General features: G+C 46.4%; 1 protein-coding gene across 1 annotated transcript; it reads left to right on the top strand.

Moving 5' to 3' along the window:
• Positions 1-21,947: 21,947 nt before the first annotated feature.
• Positions 21,948-23,190, top strand: LOC127301857 (protein STRICTOSIDINE SYNTHASE-LIKE 10-like). Its single transcript, XM_051332170.2, has one exon. It carries the CDS (start codon positions 22,029-22,031, stop codon positions 23,058-23,060), a length of 1,032 nt encoding a protein of 343 aa, XP_051188130.1. The 5' UTR covers positions 21,948-22,028; the 3' UTR covers positions 23,061-23,190.
• The last annotated feature ends 958 nt before the right edge of the window (positions 23,191-24,148 follow it).

The following is a 24,148-nucleotide window of genomic DNA, read 5'->3' as shown; positions in this document are numbered from 1 at the left end:
TCGGCGTCCCTCCAAAAACCCTAACCGCGCATCAGACACGTATCCACGCCGCCCATCCTTCCCAGTGACGAGCCGCCACGCCTTCTCCATGCCGGTGCGTGCACTTGGCTCACCGTGGGCGCGTCGCCTTGGATATAAGGGCAGGACCATCTCCAGAACTCCACCTCTCGCCAACATACCTCTCTTCCACTCCACTGGCCCCTTCCTAAAGGAGAAGCCTCGTCTCCCTCCCTGTCGCTCGTGCTCACCGGCCGACACCTCCGCAGATGGTGGTGGTTGCCGTCACACCTCTCCACCGTTCCTCCCCTCTCTGTGCCGTATCTATTCTTATCTAGAGTCCCTAACGCTGCCCCTTTTCTTGCTAGGAACCTGCCCGGTAGTCGCCTCCGTCGAGCTCTGTCGCCGTCGCCGCGCGCCACCGTGACCGTCGAGTTCAACCGTCGCAAGTGTTGCTGTCCGGGCCGGTGCTGGAAGCTCTGCATGCAAGGTCTACATCGACGACTCCTCTGCCCCGACCCACCGCGACCTCCTCGACACCCCAGACCAGCCCCGAGCCACTCCTAGGTGAGCCCTCCGTCCCGTCTCCGATGTCTGCGTCGCCGTCACCCGCCTCTGAGGCCATCTCTGTTTTGCCCGCCAGGACCACCGCTCGAAAGTCCTCTATCTTCCGCGTCCAACGCGCCCGACCCCGCCGATTTCTGCGACCGGAGGTGAGCACCCGAGCCACCAGAAGTAGCCAGGGTTTGCCACCGGCCTCTTGGCCGCGTCGAGGAGAACGAAGGTGGCATGCACCGTTGGATTTGATCCAACGGGTGCATGCACATCCATGCGGGCCCAGGTGCCAACGTGGCCCGCCACGTCCCCGCATTCAAGCGGGATGGCTTCCCGCGGCCGCAGCCTTCTTTGGCCGCATCTGGCCGAGCCCAGCAGCCCTCGGCCCGATTTCCTTTCCCCTTTTCACCTTTTTAACCTACCAGAAATTCCCTGCTTAGTTTTTAAATCACCACAAATTCATCCAGTGACCAAATAAGTTGATTCAAGTTCCTACATGCTCACAGATGTTTTCTTAACCATATACAATTGCATGCATGTGATTTAGTGCTGTGAATATGTGCTGAAAAATACAAACCTAAAAAGTATCTGATTGTGTGATTTATTTGGTGTGTGATATTTATGCAACCTTTCTGCATGAGGTCAATTTGGTTGTGAAGTGTATGTAGATAGCTTCATTTTGGCACTAGTCCCACATGCAGGAGCTTCCTGGATTTAAATTGTTTTAGCAAACAAGATCTGTCCAGAGAGCCAGAAAATGATTTTTAGTTTGAAAACCAAAATAGATTTTGAGACAAACCCAAGTGCTACTGGTAGATATATCTATAGGGTAATTTTGTGCCAATGGAAATATTTTTAAGAGTTATAGTTTAATTCCAAGAATTTAATTACTAAAACAGTATATCTTTTCAGTATTTGATTTTTATAAAATATTTTACAAATCAGAAAAATGTCAAACCAGTGGGGTTAGTTCACATTTAGTCTCACCTATCCAGGTGTATGTTTGGTGTTGGTTGATGATGCTCTGATACTGGTGTGGCTTGCTGTTTGTATGCTCTGGTTTCTGTCCCATTTAAATTGTCTAAATTATTTAAAAGTTTATTTGAAAGTGATTCTTGTGCATGTGTGTTCTACATGTTATTAGATTTCAGTAGGTATGCTGCATGCATTTTTGTGACTTACAGAAAGATTTAGACCTTTAAATGGTTCCTAAGTCAATTCTGGAATTTGCAAAAATCATATCTTTTGTTTTAAAAATCATAAATGGGTGAAACCACTTTCAGTAGCTTGCATTAGTGAGCCTTTACATACTGTAATTTTCCCAAATTTTTGTGTGAATTATTCTGGTGTGATTTGTTGATTGGGTATGGCTTGTTGTTTTCTTTTTGCGACGCTAGATTCGAACACCGTCGGAAACGAAGGAGGAGGAGACTTTGGAGGGATTGAAGAGGAAGACCAGGGGCACTTTGCTGATCTAGGCAAGCCACCTCTTGATGCATCTCTGATCCCATATATATTACTCTTGCATTATTGCAGGTTTTATAAAGTGCATGTCTTTTTATGTTGGTGGTTAGTGCCACCCGGAGTTTTTTTAATCCACCCTTAGGGTGCAGTCCTTGTTGGTACCTGCTGATCACACCTCTATTAGTGATATGGTGCTTACCACCTCATCGCACTTGTCGCCTCTTTTCAAAGGGAATTTGGACTATAGGTTTGGAGCCCTTTGAAAAAGATGTTTTATGAAAAAGGTTTCAAGAAAGGAAGTTCTTCGAAAACCTTGGAATGGGGCAACCCTGCCCAAGTGTGAGTTTTGAAAAGAAAAAAATGTTTGCAAAAGAAGTTTTGCTGGAGGCAAGTGGAGGAAAGAAAATGTTTTCGAAAACTTTAGCGCCTAAGTACTCACCCGGACTAAAAGACAGTGCAACCACATTACCCCAAAGTGGGCACGGGGCGTAGCGTAGTAGTTTGTCTCGCCTTAGTTTGAGTCCTGCAAGTGTAAGGGGTAGTCCGAGCATGGACACCTATCGACCGGGCCTTCCCGACGTACTGGGGACGCCTTTCCTTCTCTTTAGATGGCAGGGGTACAACCTATGAGCTCCCATTGAATAATGCCCCGCAGTTGGTCGCGGCATTCCGGAGGGTCGAGCTGGTCGGGGAATTTGCTACTCCTGGGTAAACGACCCCTCGGACTCTGGTGTTGGGAGGTACCACTCTAGGCGGCATGTCTTAGGCTAAGACGAGCAAGCGAAAAACTACGATCGGTTATCCGAACCCCGCGTTTTGACGCTTGGTGAACCAGGGATGATCCCGGCGGATTTATCGGATCTTGTGGGGAAAGTGTACGACCTCTACAGAGTGAAAACTATTCGAATAGCCGTGTCCGCGGTTATGGACATGGGAATGGCGGTACGTGGCATTAAAGGGAAGTTTTGTTTTACAAATATGTTTTCCAAAAAGTTTTTGGAAATGTACCTGGGAGGTACGGAAAGATACCAGTGGGACTGGTGGAGATGTACCTGAGAGGTACGGTGGAAAGTTGAAATTGTTTTGGTCATTCCGATGGCCGGAAAAAGAAAACGGGTCTTCCTTACCTATTAGTCTTCAAATAATCTTGTTCTCAAAAAGGTTTTTCAACAAAGGTATTTAGATGTCATACTCTCGAGAGGAACCACACCTCTCGCTCCTTGTCGCCCTAGTTTAGTGCCTGTTCCTTGCTACTGCCATATTGCATATCCTTTATTTCTCCCTAAGGTGGTTTGCGAGTACATTCAAACGTACTCATTGGCATTGTTGTCCTGGCTATTTACTTGGCCAGACTTTGAAGAGGAGTACTACGAAGAAGAAGAGTACGACGCCGAAGACGCGAACTAGGATGCTCTCCCAGTCAGCCGCATGTAGGCTAAAGGCCTGACGTGGGTTCCACCGCTGTTTGAAGTCAAATAAATTCCGCTGCTGTTTGTTGAACTTCGGCCTTGATGGCCTATGATGTAAGACTTCCGTATTAATGTTATTTCGGTACTGTAATGGATGATACAATCTGGTATCAGTTCGGTTATGTATTCACGATGGAATGATCTTGGGATCGTGAAATTGTATGCATAACAGGAGTTCTGGACTGGTAAGTCCGGGGCCCCACAATTATGCTATATGGTTCCAACTTGTATTTGTATAATGTATTGATCTAAAATTATAAGTGTATATAATGTCAGGGTATGCGGTCATTAAATACCTTATTTTACACTGTAGAATATTACTGTAGCACAAATCATCTAAACTATTTTTTTGCACCATAGTTTTGGTTGCAAGTAATAGCTGTGAATACATACCTTAAATTTGCACGATATAAGTTAATTTGAATTATATTAGAGTTAAATAGTATAAATTTGAAGAGAGAAGTTGGAATACTGTAGTTTCTCTAACTTTCCTTCTCAGTGTTAGAGGAGCCGGTTTCAATAAGTTCATAGTGCTGCTCCGTAGGTGAAGCATATAATTATCATTTGCTTTTAGACACTATAAATTTCGAAAGTACGAAGAAGCCACATGCTTCCGTAGGTGAAGCATATTATTTCGACCATTATTTGCAACTTCATGATCGCCATATATAGCTACCTAGGTTTCTCTTACACTCGAGACACCTATAGGTATATAGCTCTTTTGTTTAGCTAGGTAGCTGCGACGAGAGCGGAGAGGACAGAGTGGTCGTCATAGTGCCGGCGAATGATACTCGACCAGCGACTTAGACAAAACTAGACATGGGATGCGTAACGAAATGCCTTTGATGGATATTCACGTGCCTGTTGGGTCGTTCCAAAGAACCATTGCCGAAGGACGAGCGTCGCTCTAGTCCACGGGGCATCAGCAGCACCTTTGGAAAAGAAAGTTCGCACGAGTATTAACTTGTGGAACTCGCACAATTACCCCGCGGCGTGCGGCACAAGGAAAGGAAACGAACATGCATGACCCGGTCGGTCTAGCTGTGACGGTGTACCTGAGGGCGACCGCCGTACCAACGTCGCCGACATCTACGTGTGGAGCCTCTGGCTAGCCGTACCAACGTCGCTGGACAGTATATATGTATGCTTCGGATTGTGTACATCATCTTGTCTTTGATGATCCTGAGCAATCAAAGAGAAGACTATAAATTTGGTGTGTGGGGTAATGCCACTATGATCGACTAACCACAAGTACATGAAGGATAGTTTTATGCAGAAAAAATACTTAAAATAGGAACAATAATATAACATTTTAAGGTGTGGTTTATATAGTAAACAAAGATCAAAGTTATCCATTCTATATGTGGAAATGCACATTTGATCTTAGGTGTATATGTTCCTGCTACAAAAAAAATATTTGAAACAAAAATTTGGCGTGTATATATCGACATTCTATATGCGCATGCCAAGTTTCGTGGAATACCAATATTTTTTGTGTTCTCTGTAAACAACAAAAGACAAGGAAATGCCTTGTGTGCACCAAATATTATGTTTTTTTACACATAACCACAGAAAATATTGGTTTTTCGTGAAACTATTTTGCGAACACATAAAACATCAAGATGGTTGTCCGGTATTTTTACAGAAATTTTAACATTTTATAATACGTTCAAAATTAATTTAAAAATGCAAAGACGCCCTGCTTGAAATATGGACATAATATAAACCAGAGTGCCAGCCACTAGCCACCTTGGCCCAGACTCCGGTGGCGGAGCTTGAAAAATATTCATGGGCGGACCAAAGCTACAAAACACACATTTTGTACACTGGATCCTCTCTTGATAGTATTATTTGCTGGCACTGCATCTTGGATTTTATTTGTGCAGTGAATTCTTGCATGAACCTTAGAAACAACACGCCATATAGCTCCAACGCGGGACTTGACAAAGCCCTACATGGCAGAGCCACCCCTACCTCCTGTGAGCAACATATATCTTCTTTTTCTTAATAGATGACCATATTTTGTTGATCTCACAGCAAGCAACGTCACCTCTATTTCTCCCCAGGTTGCTCTCTATCGTGTAGCTGGTTGGGCCTATCTGTCTGTCTCCCGTATTTTCTACGCATGGGCCTGGATGTCCCTACTTGGGCTGCACGAGAGCAACCGGTTGAGTCGCTCGCCCTTCCTCCCATCAAGAGAAAAAAAATCTGCCGTTCCTCTTCGCCGATGTTCTCCGCCGCCGCTTGACATGCCCCTCTTCGTCACAAATATAATGCTCCTGAAACTGTCCCATCATGCTCCTAGAGTTGACGCCGGCGCTACCAGTAGTTATTCCTTTTGCCATATCTATGTAGCGATTCATTTTCTTGCTTGGGTGTATTTCATTTGGCAATTTCGGTGGTGGATGTTGAACTTGATGATAGCCTGATGGTGGCACTTCCATGGGTTGGTCTCCAGTTAAAAACATTCTGGTAAATATAAATATGTGTTCCGGCAGCCTTCTTCTGTGCTTGCTTTTGGATTCAGACTATTACACAGTGAGATTCCACTGATTTTATTCAGCTCCCAGAAATCTGTTCATTTATCAGTCCTGTAATCTTCTTTTTTTGCGGGGAAACTTTTCCTGTCCTGTAATCCGTGCACATTTCTATCTGAAATACACGAGCAGGAAATTATGCCTCAATTCTTTTTTTTCGAGATTGACGGGAGGGAAAATCCCACCGCTTGTTGCATTCCACGAAAGTAGCCTGGTAGGCCCAAGTTCTTACAACCAGATTAGAGAATTTATAGGGGGTTACAAAGGAGTAGAAGACAAAAAAAAAAACAACAGGGGCAAACTAGAAGCAAGGGAACACAAAAAGGCAGAGGGAGGTTAGCATCACAAGCCAACCGAACCCCCCGGGAGGCTAGAACCTCAAGTGACAAGCACCACGACCTAGCAGGGTGAGCGTTGGGCGGCGACGAAGGACCTGCAAAACCAAGACCAATCATAGTCGAAGGGCGTCGGATAGCCGAGACTGGGGCGATGACACCGGTGTGCCGACCCCCGTGGCCGAAGGGCGATGCAGAGTCGAGTCACGCTGCAAGCACGAACCGGAGCAGAGTCATAACCAGCAAGCCACCTCGAGGACCTCAAGCCGGCCGCCAAGGAGGATCTCCGGTGAGAACCTCAACGCCGGAGGCAAGCAGCCCAACAAAATAGGTAGCTGAATACGTGGAGACCAGACATGAGCACACCAAGAAGCGTCACTGGCACGGTCGAAGGGCGTCGGATAGCCGAGACCGTGCGACGATAGCGGTGTGCCGTTAGCAAAGCCGAAGGGCAATGTGCCGTTGAGACCAAGCACAGACGAAGGGCGTCGGATAGCCGAGTCTGAGAGGATGTCACTGGTGTGCCACCCCCGTGGTCGAAGAGCAACGCAAGCCAAGGCCACCCCAGGACGTCCAGGCAGCAAAGTTGTAGGATAACGTTGCATAGAAAACAAAAAATTTCCTACCGCAAACACGAAATCCAAGCCAAGATGCAATCTAGAAGACGGTAGCAACGAGGGGATTATCGAGTCTCACCCTTGAAGAGATTCCAAAGCCTACAAGATGAGGCTCTTGTTGCTGCGGTAGACGTTCACTTGCCGCTTGCAAAAGCGCGTAGAAGATCTTGATCACGATCGGTTCCGGCGCCACGAACGGGCAGCACCTCCGTACTCGGTCACACGTTCGGTTGTTGACGAAGACAACGCCCACCTCCCGTTCCAGCGGGCAGCGGAAGTAGTAGCTCCTCTTGAATCCGATAGCACGACGGCGTGGTGTCGGTGGCGGTGTAGAAGTCCGGCGGAGCTTCGCTAAGCTACGCGGGAGATATGGAGGAGAGGGGGGTGGCTAGGGTTTGGGAGGGGGTGGCCGGCCACTTCAAGGGGGGTGGCCAGCTTGTGGTCTTGGGGTGGCCGGCCCCCTCCCTTGGCCCCTCATTATATAGGTGGATCCCCAAGTGTTGGTGTCCAAGTCTTCGAATAAGACCCGAACCAAAAACCTTCCATAAGAGGGGGAAACCTAGCCCAACTAGGACTCCCACCAAAGGTGGGGTTTCCACCTCCCATATGGGGGGGTGGCCGGCCCCCTAAGGGGGAGTCCACTTGGGACTCCTCCCCCACTAGGGTTGGCCGGCCATGGAGGTGGAGTCCCATGTGGACTCCACCTTCCTTGGTGGTTTCTTCCGGACTTTTCTAGAACCTTCTAGAACCTTCCATAGAACCTTCCGCGACATTTTATTTCACATAAAATGACATCCTATATATGAATCTTATTCTCCGGACCATTCTGGAACTCCTCGTGATGTCCGGGATCTCATCCGGGACTCCGAACAAATATTCGAACTCCATTCCATATTCAAGTACTACCATTTCAACATCCAACTTTAAGTGTGTCACCCTACGGTTCGTGAACTATGCGGACATGGTTTTGTACTCACTCCGACCAATAACCAATAGCGGGATCTGGAGATCCATAATGGCTCCCACATATTCAACGATGACTTTAGTGATCGAATGAACCATTCACATACTATACCAATTCCCTTTGTCTCGCGATATTTTACTTGTCCGAGGTTTGATCTTCGGTATCACTCTATACCTTGTTCAATCTCGTTTCCTGACAAGTACTCTTTACTCGTACTGTGATATGTGGTATCTTATGAACTCATTCATATGCTTGCAAGACATTAGACGACATTCCACCGAGAGGGCCCAGAGTATATCTATCCGTCATCGGGATGGACAAATCCCACTGTTGATCCATATGCCTCAACTCATACTTTCCGGATACTTAATCCCACCTTTATAGCCACCCATTTACGCAGTGGTGTTTGGTGTAATCAAAGTACCTTTCCGGTATAAGTGATTTACATGATCTCATGGTCATAAGGACTAGGTAACTATGTATCGAAAGCTTATAGCAAATAACTTAATGACGAGATCTTATGCTACGCTTAATTGGGTGTGTCCATTACATCATTCATACAATGACATAACCTTGTTATTAATAACATCCAATGTTCATGATTATGAAACTAATCATCCATTAATCAACAAGCTAGTTTAAGAGGCATACTAGGGACTTCTTGTTTGTCTACATATCACACATGTACTAATGTTTCGGTTAATACAATTCTAGCATGATATATAAACATTTATCATAAACATAAAGATATAAATAATAACCACTTTATTATTGCCTCTAGGGCATATCTCCTTCAGTCTCCCACTTGCACTAGAGTCAATAATCTAGATTACATTGTAATATACCTAACACCCATGGCATTCTGGTGTTGGTCATGCTTTGCCCTAGGGAGAGCTTTAGTCAACGGATCTGCTACATTCAGATCAGTGTGTACTTTGCAAATCTTTACTTCTCCATCTTCGATGTACTCGCGAATCGAGTGGTAACGCAGCTTGATATGCTTCAGCCTCTTGTGTGACCTTGGCTCTTGTGCATTGGCGATGGCACCCATGTTATCACAGTAAATGATTAATGGGTCCAATGCACTAGGAACCACACCGAGCTCTACAATGAACCTCTTCATCCATACCGCTCCTGATGAAGCCTCTGAAGCCGCTATGTACTCTGATTCTGTTGAAGACTTCGCCACCGTGCACCGCTTCGAGCTTGCCCACCATTTGCAGCACCATTCAATATAAACACGTACCTGCATTGTGACTTAGAGTCATCGGGATCAGTGTTCCAACTTGCATCGGTGTAACCATTTACAACGAGCTCTTGGTCACCTCCATAACAAAGAAACATATCCTTAGTTCTTTTCAAGTACTTCAGATATTCTTGACCGCTTGTCCAGGTGTTCCATTCCTGGATCACTTTGATATCTGCTAGTCAAACTAACGACATGTGCTATATCCGGTCTAGTACATAGCATGGCATACATGATAGATCCTATCCGAGGCATAGGGATATTACTCATCCTTTCTCTTTCTTCTCTCGCCGTAGCCGGTCCTTGAGTCTTACTCAATACCTTGCCTCGTAACATAGGTAAGAACCCTTTCTTACTTTCGTCCATTCTAAACTTCTTTAGAATCTTGTCCAGATATGTACTCAGTGATAGCCTTATTAGGCGTCTTGATCTATCTCTATAAATCTTGATGCCTAATATATATGATGCTTCACCAAGGTCTTTCATTGAAAAACTATTATTCAAATAACTTTTAACATCGCTTAATAGTTCTATATCATTCCCGATCAATAATATGTCATCTACATATAATATCGGGAATGCTACTGAGCTCCCACTCACTTTCTTGTAAATACAAAGCCTCTCCATGACCTTGTATAAACCCGAAGTCTTTGATCACCTTATCAAAGCGTCGGTTCCAACTTCTTGATGCTTGCTTAGGTCCATAGATTGAACGCTGAAGTTTGCATACTTTGTCGACATTTTTAGGATCGACAAAACCTTTGGGTTGTACCATATACAACTCTTCCTCAATGTCTCCATTAAGGAACGCCGTTTTGACATCCATCTCGCCAAATCTCATAATCGAAAAATGCAGCTATTGCTAACAAAATCCTTACAGATTTTAGCTTCGCTACAGTGAGAAAGTCTCATCGTAGTCAACTCCTTGAATTTGTCGGAAACCCTTCGCGACAAGTCGAGCTTTATAGACGATAATATTACCATCGGCATTTGTTTTTCTCTTGAAGATCCATTTATTTTCGACAGCCTTTCGGCTATCGTGTAAGTCTACCAAAGTCCATACTTTGTTATCATACATGGATCCCATTTCGGATTTCATGGCTTCTTGCCATTTGTTGGAATCTGGGCTCATCATCGCTTCTTCATACGTCAGTGGTCCTCATCATTGTTATCCACAATCATGACATTTAGACAAGGATCATACCAATCAGAGTGGCACGTTCCCTTGTCGATCTGCGAGGTTTAGTAGTTTCCTCGTTCGAAGTTTCATGATCATTATCATTAGCTTCCTCTGTTGCCGGTGTAGGCGGTACAGTACAACTTCCAGATCGCGCTACTCGATCAACGAGTATAGATTCATCAATCTCATCGAGTTCTACTTTTCTTCCAGTCACTTCTTTAGTGAGAAATTCTTTCTCAAGAAAGGTTCCGTTCTTAGCAACAAAGATTTTGCCTTCGGATCTGTGATAGAAAGTGTACCCTATAGTTTCCTTAGGGTATCCTATGAAGACGCATTTCTCCGCTTTGGGTTCTAGCTTGTCCGGTTGTAACTTCTTTACATAGGCTTCGCAACCCCAAACTTTCAGAACGACTGACTTAGGTTTCTTGTTAAACCATAATTCATACGGTGTCGTTTCTACGGATTTTGATGGTGCTCTATTTAAAGTGAATGCGGCTGTCTCTAATGCATAACTCCAAAATGATAACGGCAAATCAGTAAGAGACATCATACTACGAACCATATCTAAGAGAGTTCGATTACGACGTTCGGACACACCGTTTCGTTGAGGTGTTCCCGGCGGTGTCAATTGTGAAAGTATTCCGCATTTCTTTAAATGCATGCCAAACTCATAACTCAGATATTCACCTCCACGATCAGATCGTAGAAATTTGATCTTCTTGTTACGTTGATTTTCTACTTCACTTTGAAATTCCTTAAACTTCTCGAAAGTTTCGGATTTATGTTTCATGAAATAGATATACCCATATCTACTCAGATCATCTGTGAAGGTTAGAACATAACGATAACCACCGCGCGATGCTACACTCATTGGTCCACATACATCGGTATGTATGATTTCCAATAAGTCAAGAGCTCGCTCCATCATACCGTAAAATGGAGTCTTTGTCATTTTTCCCATTAGACATGCTTCGCATCTATCAAGTGACTCAAAGTCAAGTGATTCAAGTAATCCATCAAGATGGAGTTTCTTCATGCGTTTCACTCCAATATGACCAAGACGACAGTGCCACATATAAGTAGAATTATCATTTAATTTAATTTGCTTAGCATCAATGTTATGTATATGCGTATCACTACTATCGAGATCTAACAGAAATAAGCCATTCTTTTGTGGTGCTCGACCATAAAAGATATTATTCATAAAAATAGAACAACCATTATTCTCAGACTTGAATGAATAACCGTCTTGCATTAAACAAGATCCAGATATAATGTTCATGCTCAACGCGGGTACAAAATAACAATTATTTAGGCTCAAAACTAATCCCGAAGGTAGATGTAGAGGAAGTGTGCCGACAGCGATCACATCGACTTTGGATCCATTTCCAACGCGCATCGTCACTTCATCTTTCAGTAGTCTTCGTTTATTCTTTAGTTCCTGTTTCGAGTTACAGATATGAGCCACCGACCCAGTAGCCAATACCCAGTGTACTAGAACGAGAACCGTTGAGATAAACATCTATAACATGTATATCGGATATACCTTCTTTCTTCTTCTTGACAAGGCCGCTCTTCGGATCAGCCGAGATACTTGGAGCAATTACGCTTCCAGTTGTCCCTTCTCCTTGCGATAATAGCACTCGAGATCGTGCTTAGGGCCGTTCTTAGGTTTCATAGGAGGCGTGGCAGCTTTCTTGCCACCCTTCTTGAATTTTCCCTTAGACTTGCCCTGTTTCTTGAAACTGGTGGTCTTGTTGACCATCAACACTTGGTGCTCTTTCTTGATCTCAATCTCAGCAGCTTTTAGCATGCCAAAGAGTTCAGGTAACTCCTTGTTCATGTTCTGCATATTGTAGTTCATCACAAAGTTCTTGTAACTTGGTGGCAGTGATTGAAGGACACGATTAATCCCCAGTCTATTAGGAATCACTATTCCCAAGTCACTGAGTTTCTTCGCATGCCCGGTCATGGCCAGCATGTGCGCACTAACGGAGCTGCCTTCTTCCATCATACAGCTGAAGAAATGTTTCGATGCTTCATAGCATTCCACGGCCGCATGAGTCTCGAATATAGCTTTCAGCTCATTCATCAACTCATGAGGATCGTGGTGCTCAAAACGTTTTTGAAGATCGGATTCCGCATCGCACAGGATGGCACACTGAACTTGAGAGTACCGAGTTTTCCGAGTCGCGTAAACAGCTTTTACTTCATCGGTTTCAGTTTCTGCAGGAGGGTCACCTAGCGGTGCATCAAGCACAAATTGCAGATTTCCGCCAGAGAGGAAGATCCTCACATGACGGAACCAGTCGGTGAAGTTGCTACCGTTGCTCTTAAGTTTCTCTTTCTCTAGGAACTGATTAAAATTGATTGGGGACGCCATCTCTACAACATATATTTGCAATAGTTTAGACTAAGTTTATGACAAATTGAGTTCAAATTTTAATTCAACACAATTAAAAAACTAAGTGAACTCCCACTCAAAACAATATCCCTCGCATTGTCTTAGTGATCACACGAACCAAATCCACCGCACCTAAACCCGATCATCACGAGAAAAGGTGTGACTTCAATGGCGAACACTCAAAGTGTTCATCATATCAACCATATGATTCATGCTCTACCTTTCGGTATCACGTGTTCCGAGACCATGTCTGTACATGCTAGGCTCGTCAAGGCCACCTTAGTATCCGCATGTGCAAAACTGTCTTGCACCCGTTGTATGCACTTGTTGATTCTATCACACCCGATCATCACGAGATGCTTCGAAACGACAAGTCTTGGCAACGGTGCTACTAAGGATGAACACTTTATTATCTTGAGATTTTAGTGAGGGATCATCTTATAATGCTACCGTCGCGATCTAAGCAAAATAAGATGCATAAAAGGATTAACATCACATGCAGTTCATATGTGATATGATATGGCCCTTTTGTCTTTGCGCCTTTGATCTTCATCTCCAAAGCACGGACATGATCTCCATCATCTGCGGGCATGATCTTCATCATCGTCGGCGTAGCGTCAAGGTCAATGACGCCGTCTTCATGATTTTCCTCCATGTAGCAACTATTATAACTACTTTGAAATACTACTCAACATGAAATTTAAAGACAACCATAAGGCTCCTGCCGGTTGCCACAATACAATAATGATCATCTCATACATATTTATCATCACATTATGGCCATATCACATCACCAAACCCTGCAAAAACAAGTTAGACGTCTCTAATTTGGTTTGCATATTTTACGTGGTTTAGGGTTTTCGAGAGAGATCTAATCTACCTACGAACATGAACCACAATGTTGATACTAATGTTTTCAATAGAAGAGTAAATTGAATCTTCACTATAGTAGGAGAGACAGACACCCGCAAAGCCTCTTATGCAATACAAGTTGCATGTCGAACGAGGAACAAGTCTCATGAACGCGGTCATGTAAAGTTAGTCCGAGCCGCTTCATCCCACTATGCCACAAAGATGCAAAGTACTCAAACTAAAGATAACAAGAGCATCAACGCCCACAAACCATTGTGTTCTACTCGTGCAACCATCTATGCATAGACACGGCTCTGATACCACTGTAGGATAACGTTGCATAGAAAACAAAAAATTTCCTACCGCAAACACGAAATCCAAGCCAAGATGCAATCTAGAAGACGGTAGCAACGAGGGGATTATCGAGTCTCACCCTTGAAGAGATTCCAAAGCCTACAAGATGAGGCTCTTGTTGCTGCGGTAGATGTTCACTTGCCGCTTGCAAAAGCGCGTAGAAGATCTTGATCACGATCGGTTCCGGCGCCACGAACGGGCAGCACCTCCGTACTCGGTCACACGTTCGGTTGTTGATGAAGACGACGTCCACCTCCCGTTCCAGCGGGCAGCGGAAGTAGTAGCTCCTCTTGAATCTGACAGCACGACGGCGTGGTGTCGGTGGCGGTGTAGAAGTCCGGCGGAGCTTCGCTAAGCTACGCGGGAGATATGGAGGAGAGGGGGGTGGCTAGGGTTTGGGAGGGGGTGGCCGGCCACTTCAAGGGGGGCGGCCAGCTTGTGGTCTTGGGGTGGCCGGCCCCCTCCCTTGGCCCCTCATTATATAGGTGGATCCCCAAGTGTTGGTGTCCAAGTCTTCGAATAAGACCCGAACCAAAAACCTTCCATAAGAGGGGGAAACCTAGCCCAACTAGGACTCCCACCAAAGGTGGGGTTTCCACCTCCCATGTGGGGGTGGCGGCCCCCTAAGGGGGAGTCCACTTGGGACTCCTCCCCCACTAGGGTTGGCCGGCCATGGAGGTGGAGTCCCATGTGGACTCCACCTTCCTTGGTGGTTTCTTCCGGACTTTTCTAGAACCTTCTAGAACCTTCCATAGAACCTTCCGCGACATTTTATTTCACATAAAATGACATCCTATATATGAATCTTATTCTCCGGACCATTCCGGAACTCCTCGTGATGTCCGGGATCTCATCCGGGACTCCGAACAAATATTCGAACTCCATTCCATATTCAAGTACTACCATTTCAACATCCAACTTTAAGTGTGTCACCCTACGGTTCGTGAACTATGCGGACATGGTTTAGTACTCACTCCGACCAATAACCAATAGCGGGATCTGGAGATCCATAATGGCTCCCACATATTCAACGATGACTTTAGTGATCGAATGAACCATTCACATACTATACCAATTCCCTTTGTCTCGCGATATTTTACTTGTCCGAGGTTTGATCTTCGGTATCACTCTATACCTTGTTCAACCTCGTTTCCTGACAAGTACTCTTTACTCGTACTGTGATATGTGGTCTCTTATGAACTCATTCATATGCTTGCAAGACATTAGACGACATTCCACCGAGAGGGCCCAGAGTATATCTATCCGTCATCGGGATGGACAAATCCCACTGTTGATCCATATGCCTCAACTCATACTTTCCGGATACTTAATCCCACCTTTATAGCCACCCATTTACGCAGTGGTGTTTGGTGTAATCAAAGTACCTTTCCGGTATAAGTGATTTACATGATCTCATGGTCATAAGGACTAGGTAACTATGTATCGAAAGCTTATAGCAAATAACTTAATGACGAGATCTTATGCTACGCTTAATTGGGTGTGTCCATTACATCATTCATACAATGACATAACCTTGTTATTAATAACATCCAATGTTCATGATTATGAAACTAATCATCCATTAATCAACAAGCTAGTTTAAGAGGCATACTAGGGACTTCTTGTTTGTCTACATATCACACATGTACTAATGTTTCGGTTAATACAATTCTAGCATGATATATAAACATTTATCATAAACATAAAGATATAAATAATAACCACTTTATTATTGCCTCTAGGGCATATCTCCTTCAAAAGTCTGGGCCACCATCATGACAGCAACCTAGCCCCAGAAGGATACGAGCCAAGGGTCGGCGAGAAGACGAGAGGCATAGCTATCCGACACGTGCAAAGCTCCAGGGCAGTGCCTCCAAGGAGGAAGAACGACTCAGAGAGCATCTCCACCGCCAGATCCGGTGATGCTAGGATCGGAGATTTCTCTCGGAGCTTGACACGAAGTGTCGAGATAGGCTATGTGAAAACTGAATATGAACAGGTAGACTTTGGGCTACTCGGATACAACCGAGGGCCTCATACTCGTGTATATATATTAGGCACAATGCCGTGTAAGGCAATACATGAATATGACTAGGACTCTCCTAATCTAATACGTGTCACATACGATCACGTTTACATATTTCCTAACACCCTCCCTTAATCACAACTTAGTCAAGTTGAGATTATGCTTGAAGTCTTCAAATGCTCGAGAGGGAAGTGGCTTCGTAAAACCGTCAGCTACTTGATCTTTAGAAGAAATAAAACGTATCTCCAATTGCCTCCATAACACTCATTCTCGAACAAAGTGAAAATCAATTTCGATGTGTTTTGCTCTAGCATGAAACACAGGATTGGCTGACAAATATGTTGCACCCAAATTATCACACCAAAGATAGGGTCTCTGTGTCAACTTAACCCCAAGTTCAGCGAGTAAAGACTGAACCCAAATCATCTCAGCTGTTGCATTTGCTACAGATTTATACTCCGCTTCTGTACTTGACCGAGAGACTGTAGCTTGCTTCTTAGCACTCCAGGAGATCAAATTCGGTCCAAAGAACACAAAGCAAATCCCCGATGGATCGGCGATCATCAATACACCCTGCCCAGTCTGCATCGGAGAAAGCACTAACCATGGAAGAAGGGGACTTCGCAATTGTGAGTCCAACTGTGATGGTGTGCTTAACATACCTAAGGATGCGCTTAGCAGCAGTCAAGTGAGCAGTAGTAGGTGCATGGAGATACTGACAAACTTTGTTGACTGCATAAGAAATATCTGGCCGAGTGAGAGTAAGATACTGTAGGGCACCAACCATACTTCTGTAGTTAGTGCTATCATCTGGACCCGATGAAGTCGCCTTGACGTGCAGTGATCTTCTCTGACGAGGAGAGCGGCGTTACAACACCTGAACAATCTGTCATGCCAACACGGTGCAATATATCATTAGCATATTTTGTTTGATGGAGAACAATGCCAGTAGAAACTTTCTGAACTTCAATGCCCAAAAAATAATTCAAGTCACCAAGATCTTTGAGAGCAAAGTCCTTGCTTAAGTCCCTTAGTAGCGCATCAGTAGCATCCTGAGAAGAACTGGCAACAATGATATCATCCACATAGATGAGCATGAATATGGTGACACTACGCTTTCGATAGATGAACAAAGACGTGTCAGACTTAGAGGCAACAAAACCAAGAGCGACCAATTTTGAGCTTAACCGTGAATACCAAGCTCGAGGGGCCTGTTTCAGACCATATAGAGCTTTGTCCAATTTGCAGACATAATGTGGTCTCTGTTTGTCTTCATACCCAGGAGGTTGTCTCATATATACTTCCTCTTCCAGAACGCCGTGAAGAAACGCGTTCTTAACATCCAATTGTCGCAAACTCCATCCTCTAGAAACAGCAAGTGCCAGAACAAGACGAACAGTTGCAATTTTGACAACTGGACTGAAAGTCTCCTCATAATCAATACCATACCGTTGCTTAAACCCTTTGGCCACTAGACGAGCCTTGTATCTATCAATAGTGCCATCTGCTTTTCGCTTGATCTTGTATATCCAGCGACAGTCAACAATATTTGTACCTTGACGCTGGGGTACTAGCCTCCAAGTTTTATTTTGCATAAGAGCATTGAACTCTTCATTCATGGCCTGTCGCCAATTCAAGTCATCAAGCGCAGACGGTAAGCTGGTTGGAACTTCAGAAGTAGCAGAAAGGAGCCAGCGGACAGTGCCATCTTTGTACTCCTTTGGTTTGACAATGCCTCTAGATGCGCGTGTAGAGGGACGCGCTGGTGGGGGCACAGGCTGAGCTGCAGCCGTAGGCGGTGCAGAGGATCCAGCAACCTGACTGGCGGTGTCGGCGGATGAGAGTGGGGATCCGCTGTGGCGTGCGGGCGAAGGTGAGGCCGAGGACGGTGAGGAATCAGCCGCAGAGGATCCGGACGACGTCGACTCGGCAGGGGATCTGGCGGGGGAGTGCGCCCCTGGCGCGCTGGACGAGGCAGCAGGGACAGATCGCCTGCTGTCAGCTGTTGGCGCCGATCCCGAAGGCGATTGCTGCAGAGAATCAGCCTCGGATCTTGTGCTGTTGTCATTTTCTGCCGAAAAATCAAAGGAGCCGTATGAGCGACTGGATGCAGCGTTTTGGCTGAAATTTTCGCCCGCTGCATTGTTTTGCTGTGCTGCATCATTAGCAATCTGAGGAACAACACTAGCAGATTGGTCAGTAGCATGAGTATTAGAAACACATAAGTCATCAATTCCGTGTCCCTCCTCAAAATTACGAAGAGAAGGATCAAGAAGAAGAATTTGTTTTCGAAGCAAGGCACCGGCATTAGGATGCAAAGACTTGAAAGGAAAGACATGTTCATCAAAGACGACATCACGAGAGACATAGACTCGTCCGGTAGTAACTTCAAGGCATTTGACACCTTTGTGACGTGGGCTGTAGCCTAAAAAGACGCACTGTGTGGATCGGAATGCGAGTTTACGTTTGTTATATGGACGAAGATTGGGCCAACAGGCACAGCCAAACACGCGAAGAGATGTGTAGTTGGGACGGCTACCAAGAAGTCGATGAACAGGGGTATCATTGTTTATGACTGGGCTGGGAAGCATGTTAATAAGGTAGGTGGCAGTGAGGAACGCTTCATCCCAAAATTTTAGTGGCATACCAGCATGAGCAAGAAGAGCAAGACCTACTTCAACAATATGGCGATGTTTTCTTTCAGCAGAGCCATTCTGCTGATGTGCATGGGGACGGGACATATGGTGAGAGATACCCTGTTTTTGGAAGTGTGATTGAAGGGCGACATACTCGCCCCCTCCATCGGATTGGACAGCTAGAATTCTTTTATCAAATTTGCGTTCAACGAGGGTTTGAAAAGAGACAAAGGCAGCAGCAACATCAGATTTATGTTTAAGCAAGTAGATCCATGTAAATTTGCTATAGTCATCGATAAAGCTTACATAGTAATCATGACGACCAACAGAAGTAGGTGCAGGACCCCATACATCAGAGAAAATCAATTGCAGAGGTGTTGTAGACACACTAGTTGATATAGGATAAGGTAATTGGTGACTTTTGGCCCTTTGACAGGAATCACAAACTGACAAGCTACTACTATCTAAAACACATGGAAGTTTATTCTTGCTCAAAATTTGCCTAACAATAACTAAAGATGGATGACCTAAACGACTGTGCCACTGTGACTGGGACGGCTTGGCAGCAACAAAGGCTTGCTTGGAAGAGTTTGACGACACCAGAGAAGATATCAAGGGGTAGAGGCCGCCAACACATCTCCCTCTATGGATGATTCTCCGGGTGACCTGATCCTTGATCAAAAAGAAAAAGGGGTGAAATTCTATGAAGACCCTATTGTCATAAGTGAAACGATGTACAGATAGAAGGTTTTTGGAGGCATTGGGAACATGTAGAACATTGCGAAGATGAAAATTTTGAGCAGGGTTACGAATGATTGAATGACCTATATGTGCAATACTCATACCTTGTCCGTTTGCAGTGTTGACCTTGTCGTAGCCCTGATATGTGTCCTGGAGAGCGAGATTGTTCAGCTCTCCAGTAATATGATGTGTGGCACCCGAGTCTTGGTACCAATTTGTATCCACACCGTAAGCAGCATGGACCTCCTTCTCGCCATAGTCATCTTCATGTGAGTAACGGGACCAGCAATCTTTTGCGTAGTGGCCCTCTTTGCCGCATATTGGCATGTGACATCGACCCAGGGGGTTGTGCGACGACGGCCACGGCCACGCCCCCCTCCAGGGGGTCCACGCCCACCACCCCGTCCTTGATTGAAGGGGCGGTAGTCTCGACGATCATCCCGACGATCATCTCTGCGGTCGCCACGGTCGCCTCGTGATCGGCCATTGTAGTTGTTGGTGTAGTTGTTGTCGGAACGAGGGCGCCCTTGGCGAGTAGCGGCATTGGCAGACGACTCAAACTCAGGACGAGAAGGACCAGCAAGGAGTAGTTGGCGCTGATCATAAGCGTGCAGATGGGAATAAAGCTTGCTCAAGGTGATGGGCGTGGTGGCCACGCCTAACGCAGCAACCAGGGAACTATAGTCCTTGCCAAGCCCGGCCAATATGTAAGACACAAGCTGTCGATCCAAAAGAGGATGACCAGCGGCCACAAGCTCGTCAGCAAAACTTTGCATCTTGGCAAGATATTCAGAGGTTGACATCTGCAGCTTCTTTGTGTTGGCGAGAGCAACTAGGAGATTATCGATCTTGGCCTCGCTTTGAGCAGAGAACATCTCCTCGAGGGCCGTCCAGACACCGGCAGAGGTCTCAAGGCGGTGAACATGCGGGAGAACTTCCTTCGGATGAAGAGACTGGAGCAAATAGGAGAGGACAATCTGGTCCCTCGAGATCCATGACGCATAGTCAGGGTTGATCTTCATCTTGGCTGGAACATTGCGGTCTTTGTCAGCCGGTATATCGATGACTTCAGGTGGCGGCGCAGGATCTGTCCCGGTGAGAAGACCGAGCTGCATCGCGCCACGGATAGCAGGGAGAACCTGCGAGCGCCATGTGGGATAATTGTCCCGCGTGAGCAGCTCACGCGGAGGGAGGCCAAGATTCAGTGGCGTCGAGGATGAAGACGCCATGACGGCAAGTTACGGCGGCGGCGATCGGACGGAGAAGCGATCTAGGGTTGTCGGCGGAAGAGCCGGCCTGATACCATGTGAAAACTGAATATGATCAGGTAGACTTTGGGCTACTCGGATACAACCGAGGGCCTCATACTCGTGTATATATATTAGGCACAATGCCGTGTAAGGCAATACATGAATATGACTAGGACTCTCCTAATCTAATACGTGTCACATACGATCACGTTTACATATTTCCTAACAGGCTAACCTCGTCCACTCAGTGGAAACCACGGTTGGAGGGTGGACACGGGCCACCGGGGCAGGGAGCCGCCGAAGAGCTGAGCGGTCCAACCTGGACGGGCAGCAGGCCGGTCCAGCCCCCGCGGAACGCTCCGGGGCCAGATCTGCCGGGCGAGATCTGCCTCCGCGTGGAGCAGCACCAGCAGGGAAGGGGAGCAGCCGTCATCCACACCGCCAGGGTGGGGCGTCGCACAGGGCGGCACCGGCGCGAGCAGCCGCCGCGGGGAGGAGGCCGGCGCTGCACGGAAGCAGAGCACGGAGGCGGAAGGACGAGACCGAGACGGGGGATGCCGAGCAGCTCCACGCCGGCACGGGCGAACTCCACACCGACACGTGGACGAGCACCATGACAGTGCGGGGGCATGCCGCGCCAAAGCCGCGCGGGAGCAGCAGCTCACCAGCCGGGGGAGAGGCCTGCGAGAACACCCCGCGCGGAGAGGTTGTAGGGGAGAGGCCGCACCCCGCCGCCGACGCCGTGCAGGCTTTTGCCCGGCGGCGGCAAGGGGAGGAGTGGTCTTGGGTGGCGGCGGCGCTGTTCGCCTAGGGTTATGCCTCAATTCGATTCCACATTCTGAACTTGTGATCCCGAGTTTTATTATCATGCAAATCTAATATGTGAGAAATGAGAATACCACCCCAGGCAGCCGTCCGATCTTCATCCGGCAGCTGATCGGTGTCAATGCCTCTATGCCAATCAGCTCTTTGTGTGGCTGCAAACTGAATCGAGAGCTACTACACGGAGCGGGAGCTGGGCGTCGGCAGCTCGCCGTGTTCCCTCGCGGAGTCACGGTGGCGCTCAGAATAATCATTGCACTTTAAGGAAAGTCGTGCAGAAATTACTACTCCAAGAGTACGTAGATAGTTCTCCATCAGTAGTACGTACTTCTCTTCGACTCGAAATCTGTTTCTCTTCCAAAGCATACAAACCGAGTCGGCCTCTGGCGTGTTTTGCGTGTTTCATGCACCGACTCGGAACGGTAGATAGCTCTCGACCAGTACTATATAAGTGCAGCCACCCACCGTGTACTCTCCACAAATCATCGAGCTAGATAATCAGTCCACCACATACGAAAGAACCAAATACGAGCCAGCCAACGACGCCAAGCTGATCCATCCAAGAAGCAACAAGCAAATATGGGTTGCGGGATGAGCCGCCTTGCCAAGGCCACGATCGCACTGGTGATCATGGTCATGCTCTTCATGCCCGCCGCCATGGCGGCCGCCAGCTTCGACGCCACCCGGAGCCAGCACCTGCCGCTGCCGCGCGGGATGGTCCGCGGGCCGGAGAGTGTCGCCTTCGACGGCAAGGGCCAGGGCCCCTACAGCGGCGTCTCCGACGGCCGTGTCCTCAAGTGGAACGGCGACAAGCTTGGCTGGACCACCTACACGCACGGCCCCGGCTACGACAGCAAGATGTGCACGGCCACCAAGTTCCGCCCGGAGACCGCGATGGAGAGCCAATGCGGCCGCCCGCTCGGCCTTCGGTTCGACCAAAAGACGGGAGACCTATACATCGCTGACGCGTACAAGGGCCTCATGAGGGTTGGCCCGGGCGGCGGGGAGGCAACGGTGCTGGTCAATAGCGTTGATGGCATACCTCTAAGTTTCACCAACGGGGTTGACGTCGACCAAACTACCGGTCAGGTCTACTTCACGGACAGCTCTATGAACTACAACAGGGCGCAACACGAGATGGTGACGAGAACGGGGGACTCGACGGGCCGCCTCATGAGGTACGATCCGCGGACTTCAGATGTTACGGTGCTCCAATCAGACATGACCTACCCTAATGGCGTCGCCGTCAGCACCGACCGTACTCACCTTGTGGTTGCGTCAACCGGTCCTTGCAAACTACTAAGGCACTGGATCAAAGGCCCCAACACAGGAAGATCCGAGCCTTTTGCCGACCTCCCGGGTTACCCTGATAATGTGAGACCTAGCAACAAGGGAGGTTATTGGGTGGCTTTACACCGTGAAAAAAATGAGCTTCCTTTTGGCCGGGATAGCCATCTGCTTGCTGTGAGGGTCGGCTCCAACGGGAAGATACTAGAAGAGATGAGAGGTCCCAAGAGTGTGAGACCGACGGAGATAATGGAGAGAAACAACGGCAAAATCTACATGGGTTCCGTGGAGCTGCCTTATGTCACTGTAGTTAAACGCAAATAGAGATAGTTTGATTGAACATAGATTTTTGTTACTTATATTTTATCCCTTCGTGTAATTTTCCAGTTTATTTTCTGCCAGAATACCCAATGTAATCGACACATATATATTATCAGCAAAATATTATATGTTATTTCTTTCATTTTCATGTCCAGAAAAACTAATTTATGTCAAGCTCCTACTCTCCTATGGATGAATCTTTCAAAAGCAAAGCAAGAAATTACTCGCAAATTCAGCGTTGCAGTGTTAGTTATTCAACTAAGATAACATACACTGACAATTTATTCATACTCAAGTTTTCAGGCTCTAAAGTAAACATTGTTTTCTCTTCCAGCATATTGATGCATGAGACTATAGTTTGAGAGATTCAATGATGGCGAATAAGTGACTGATACTTTATCGCTCGTGCGGCAGATCTTTCTTGTGACAAATATAACGCTAGGTGTCTGATTTGCATTTTCTTTGTACAATCAGTTCTAGCGAAGTCCAAACTGATTTAGCTCCATAGTACACCTGGACTGAGACTTAAAATTGCCAGGTTAACTTAACTGAAGCCAGACGGACATCATCCGGTGCAGCTAGGAGCGCATAATAAATGAAGAAACCAGGAACAACCACAACACCTACCAGCTGGCGACATGGTTCATCGCAAGACTCAACATACCTGGCCTACCTCCATATATAACAAGCGATTCTCTAGCTAATTAAACCCAAAATTTATGAAGAAAAAAATTATCCACCTCAAAAACTCCTACATATGAAGAAAATATGTAAAACAGATGGGCGGTCAGAGCTTGAAAAATATTCATGGGCGGGCCAAAGCTACACAACACACATTTTTTTTCCAGACGGCATATCCTTAGTCGTTAGTCATTGCTCGGATCTTTTTTAATTTGGTTCCCATTGGTTGCTGAAGGATATTTGATTTCACGTGTCTTGGCTCTTTTTTTTTCAAGGCAAAATTAATTCTTCTCCAAGTAGCATTTTTCACCGCTTCCTATTGATTGGCTGTTGCAATTCGCAAAATTGAAAAACATATTCCCAATATGGTGAATCATACTATAAATTGCTAATAAACAATTTGGGGGAAG

This window comes from Lolium perenne, chromosome 1 (genome assembly GCF_019359855.2).
Source record: "Lolium perenne isolate Kyuss_39 chromosome 1, Kyuss_2.0, whole genome shotgun sequence".
NCBI lineage: Eukaryota > Viridiplantae > Streptophyta > Magnoliopsida > Poales > Poaceae > Lolium > Lolium perenne.
The sequence above is the reverse complement of the archived record's forward strand: the minus strand, read 5'-3'. Positions and strand labels throughout refer to the sequence as shown.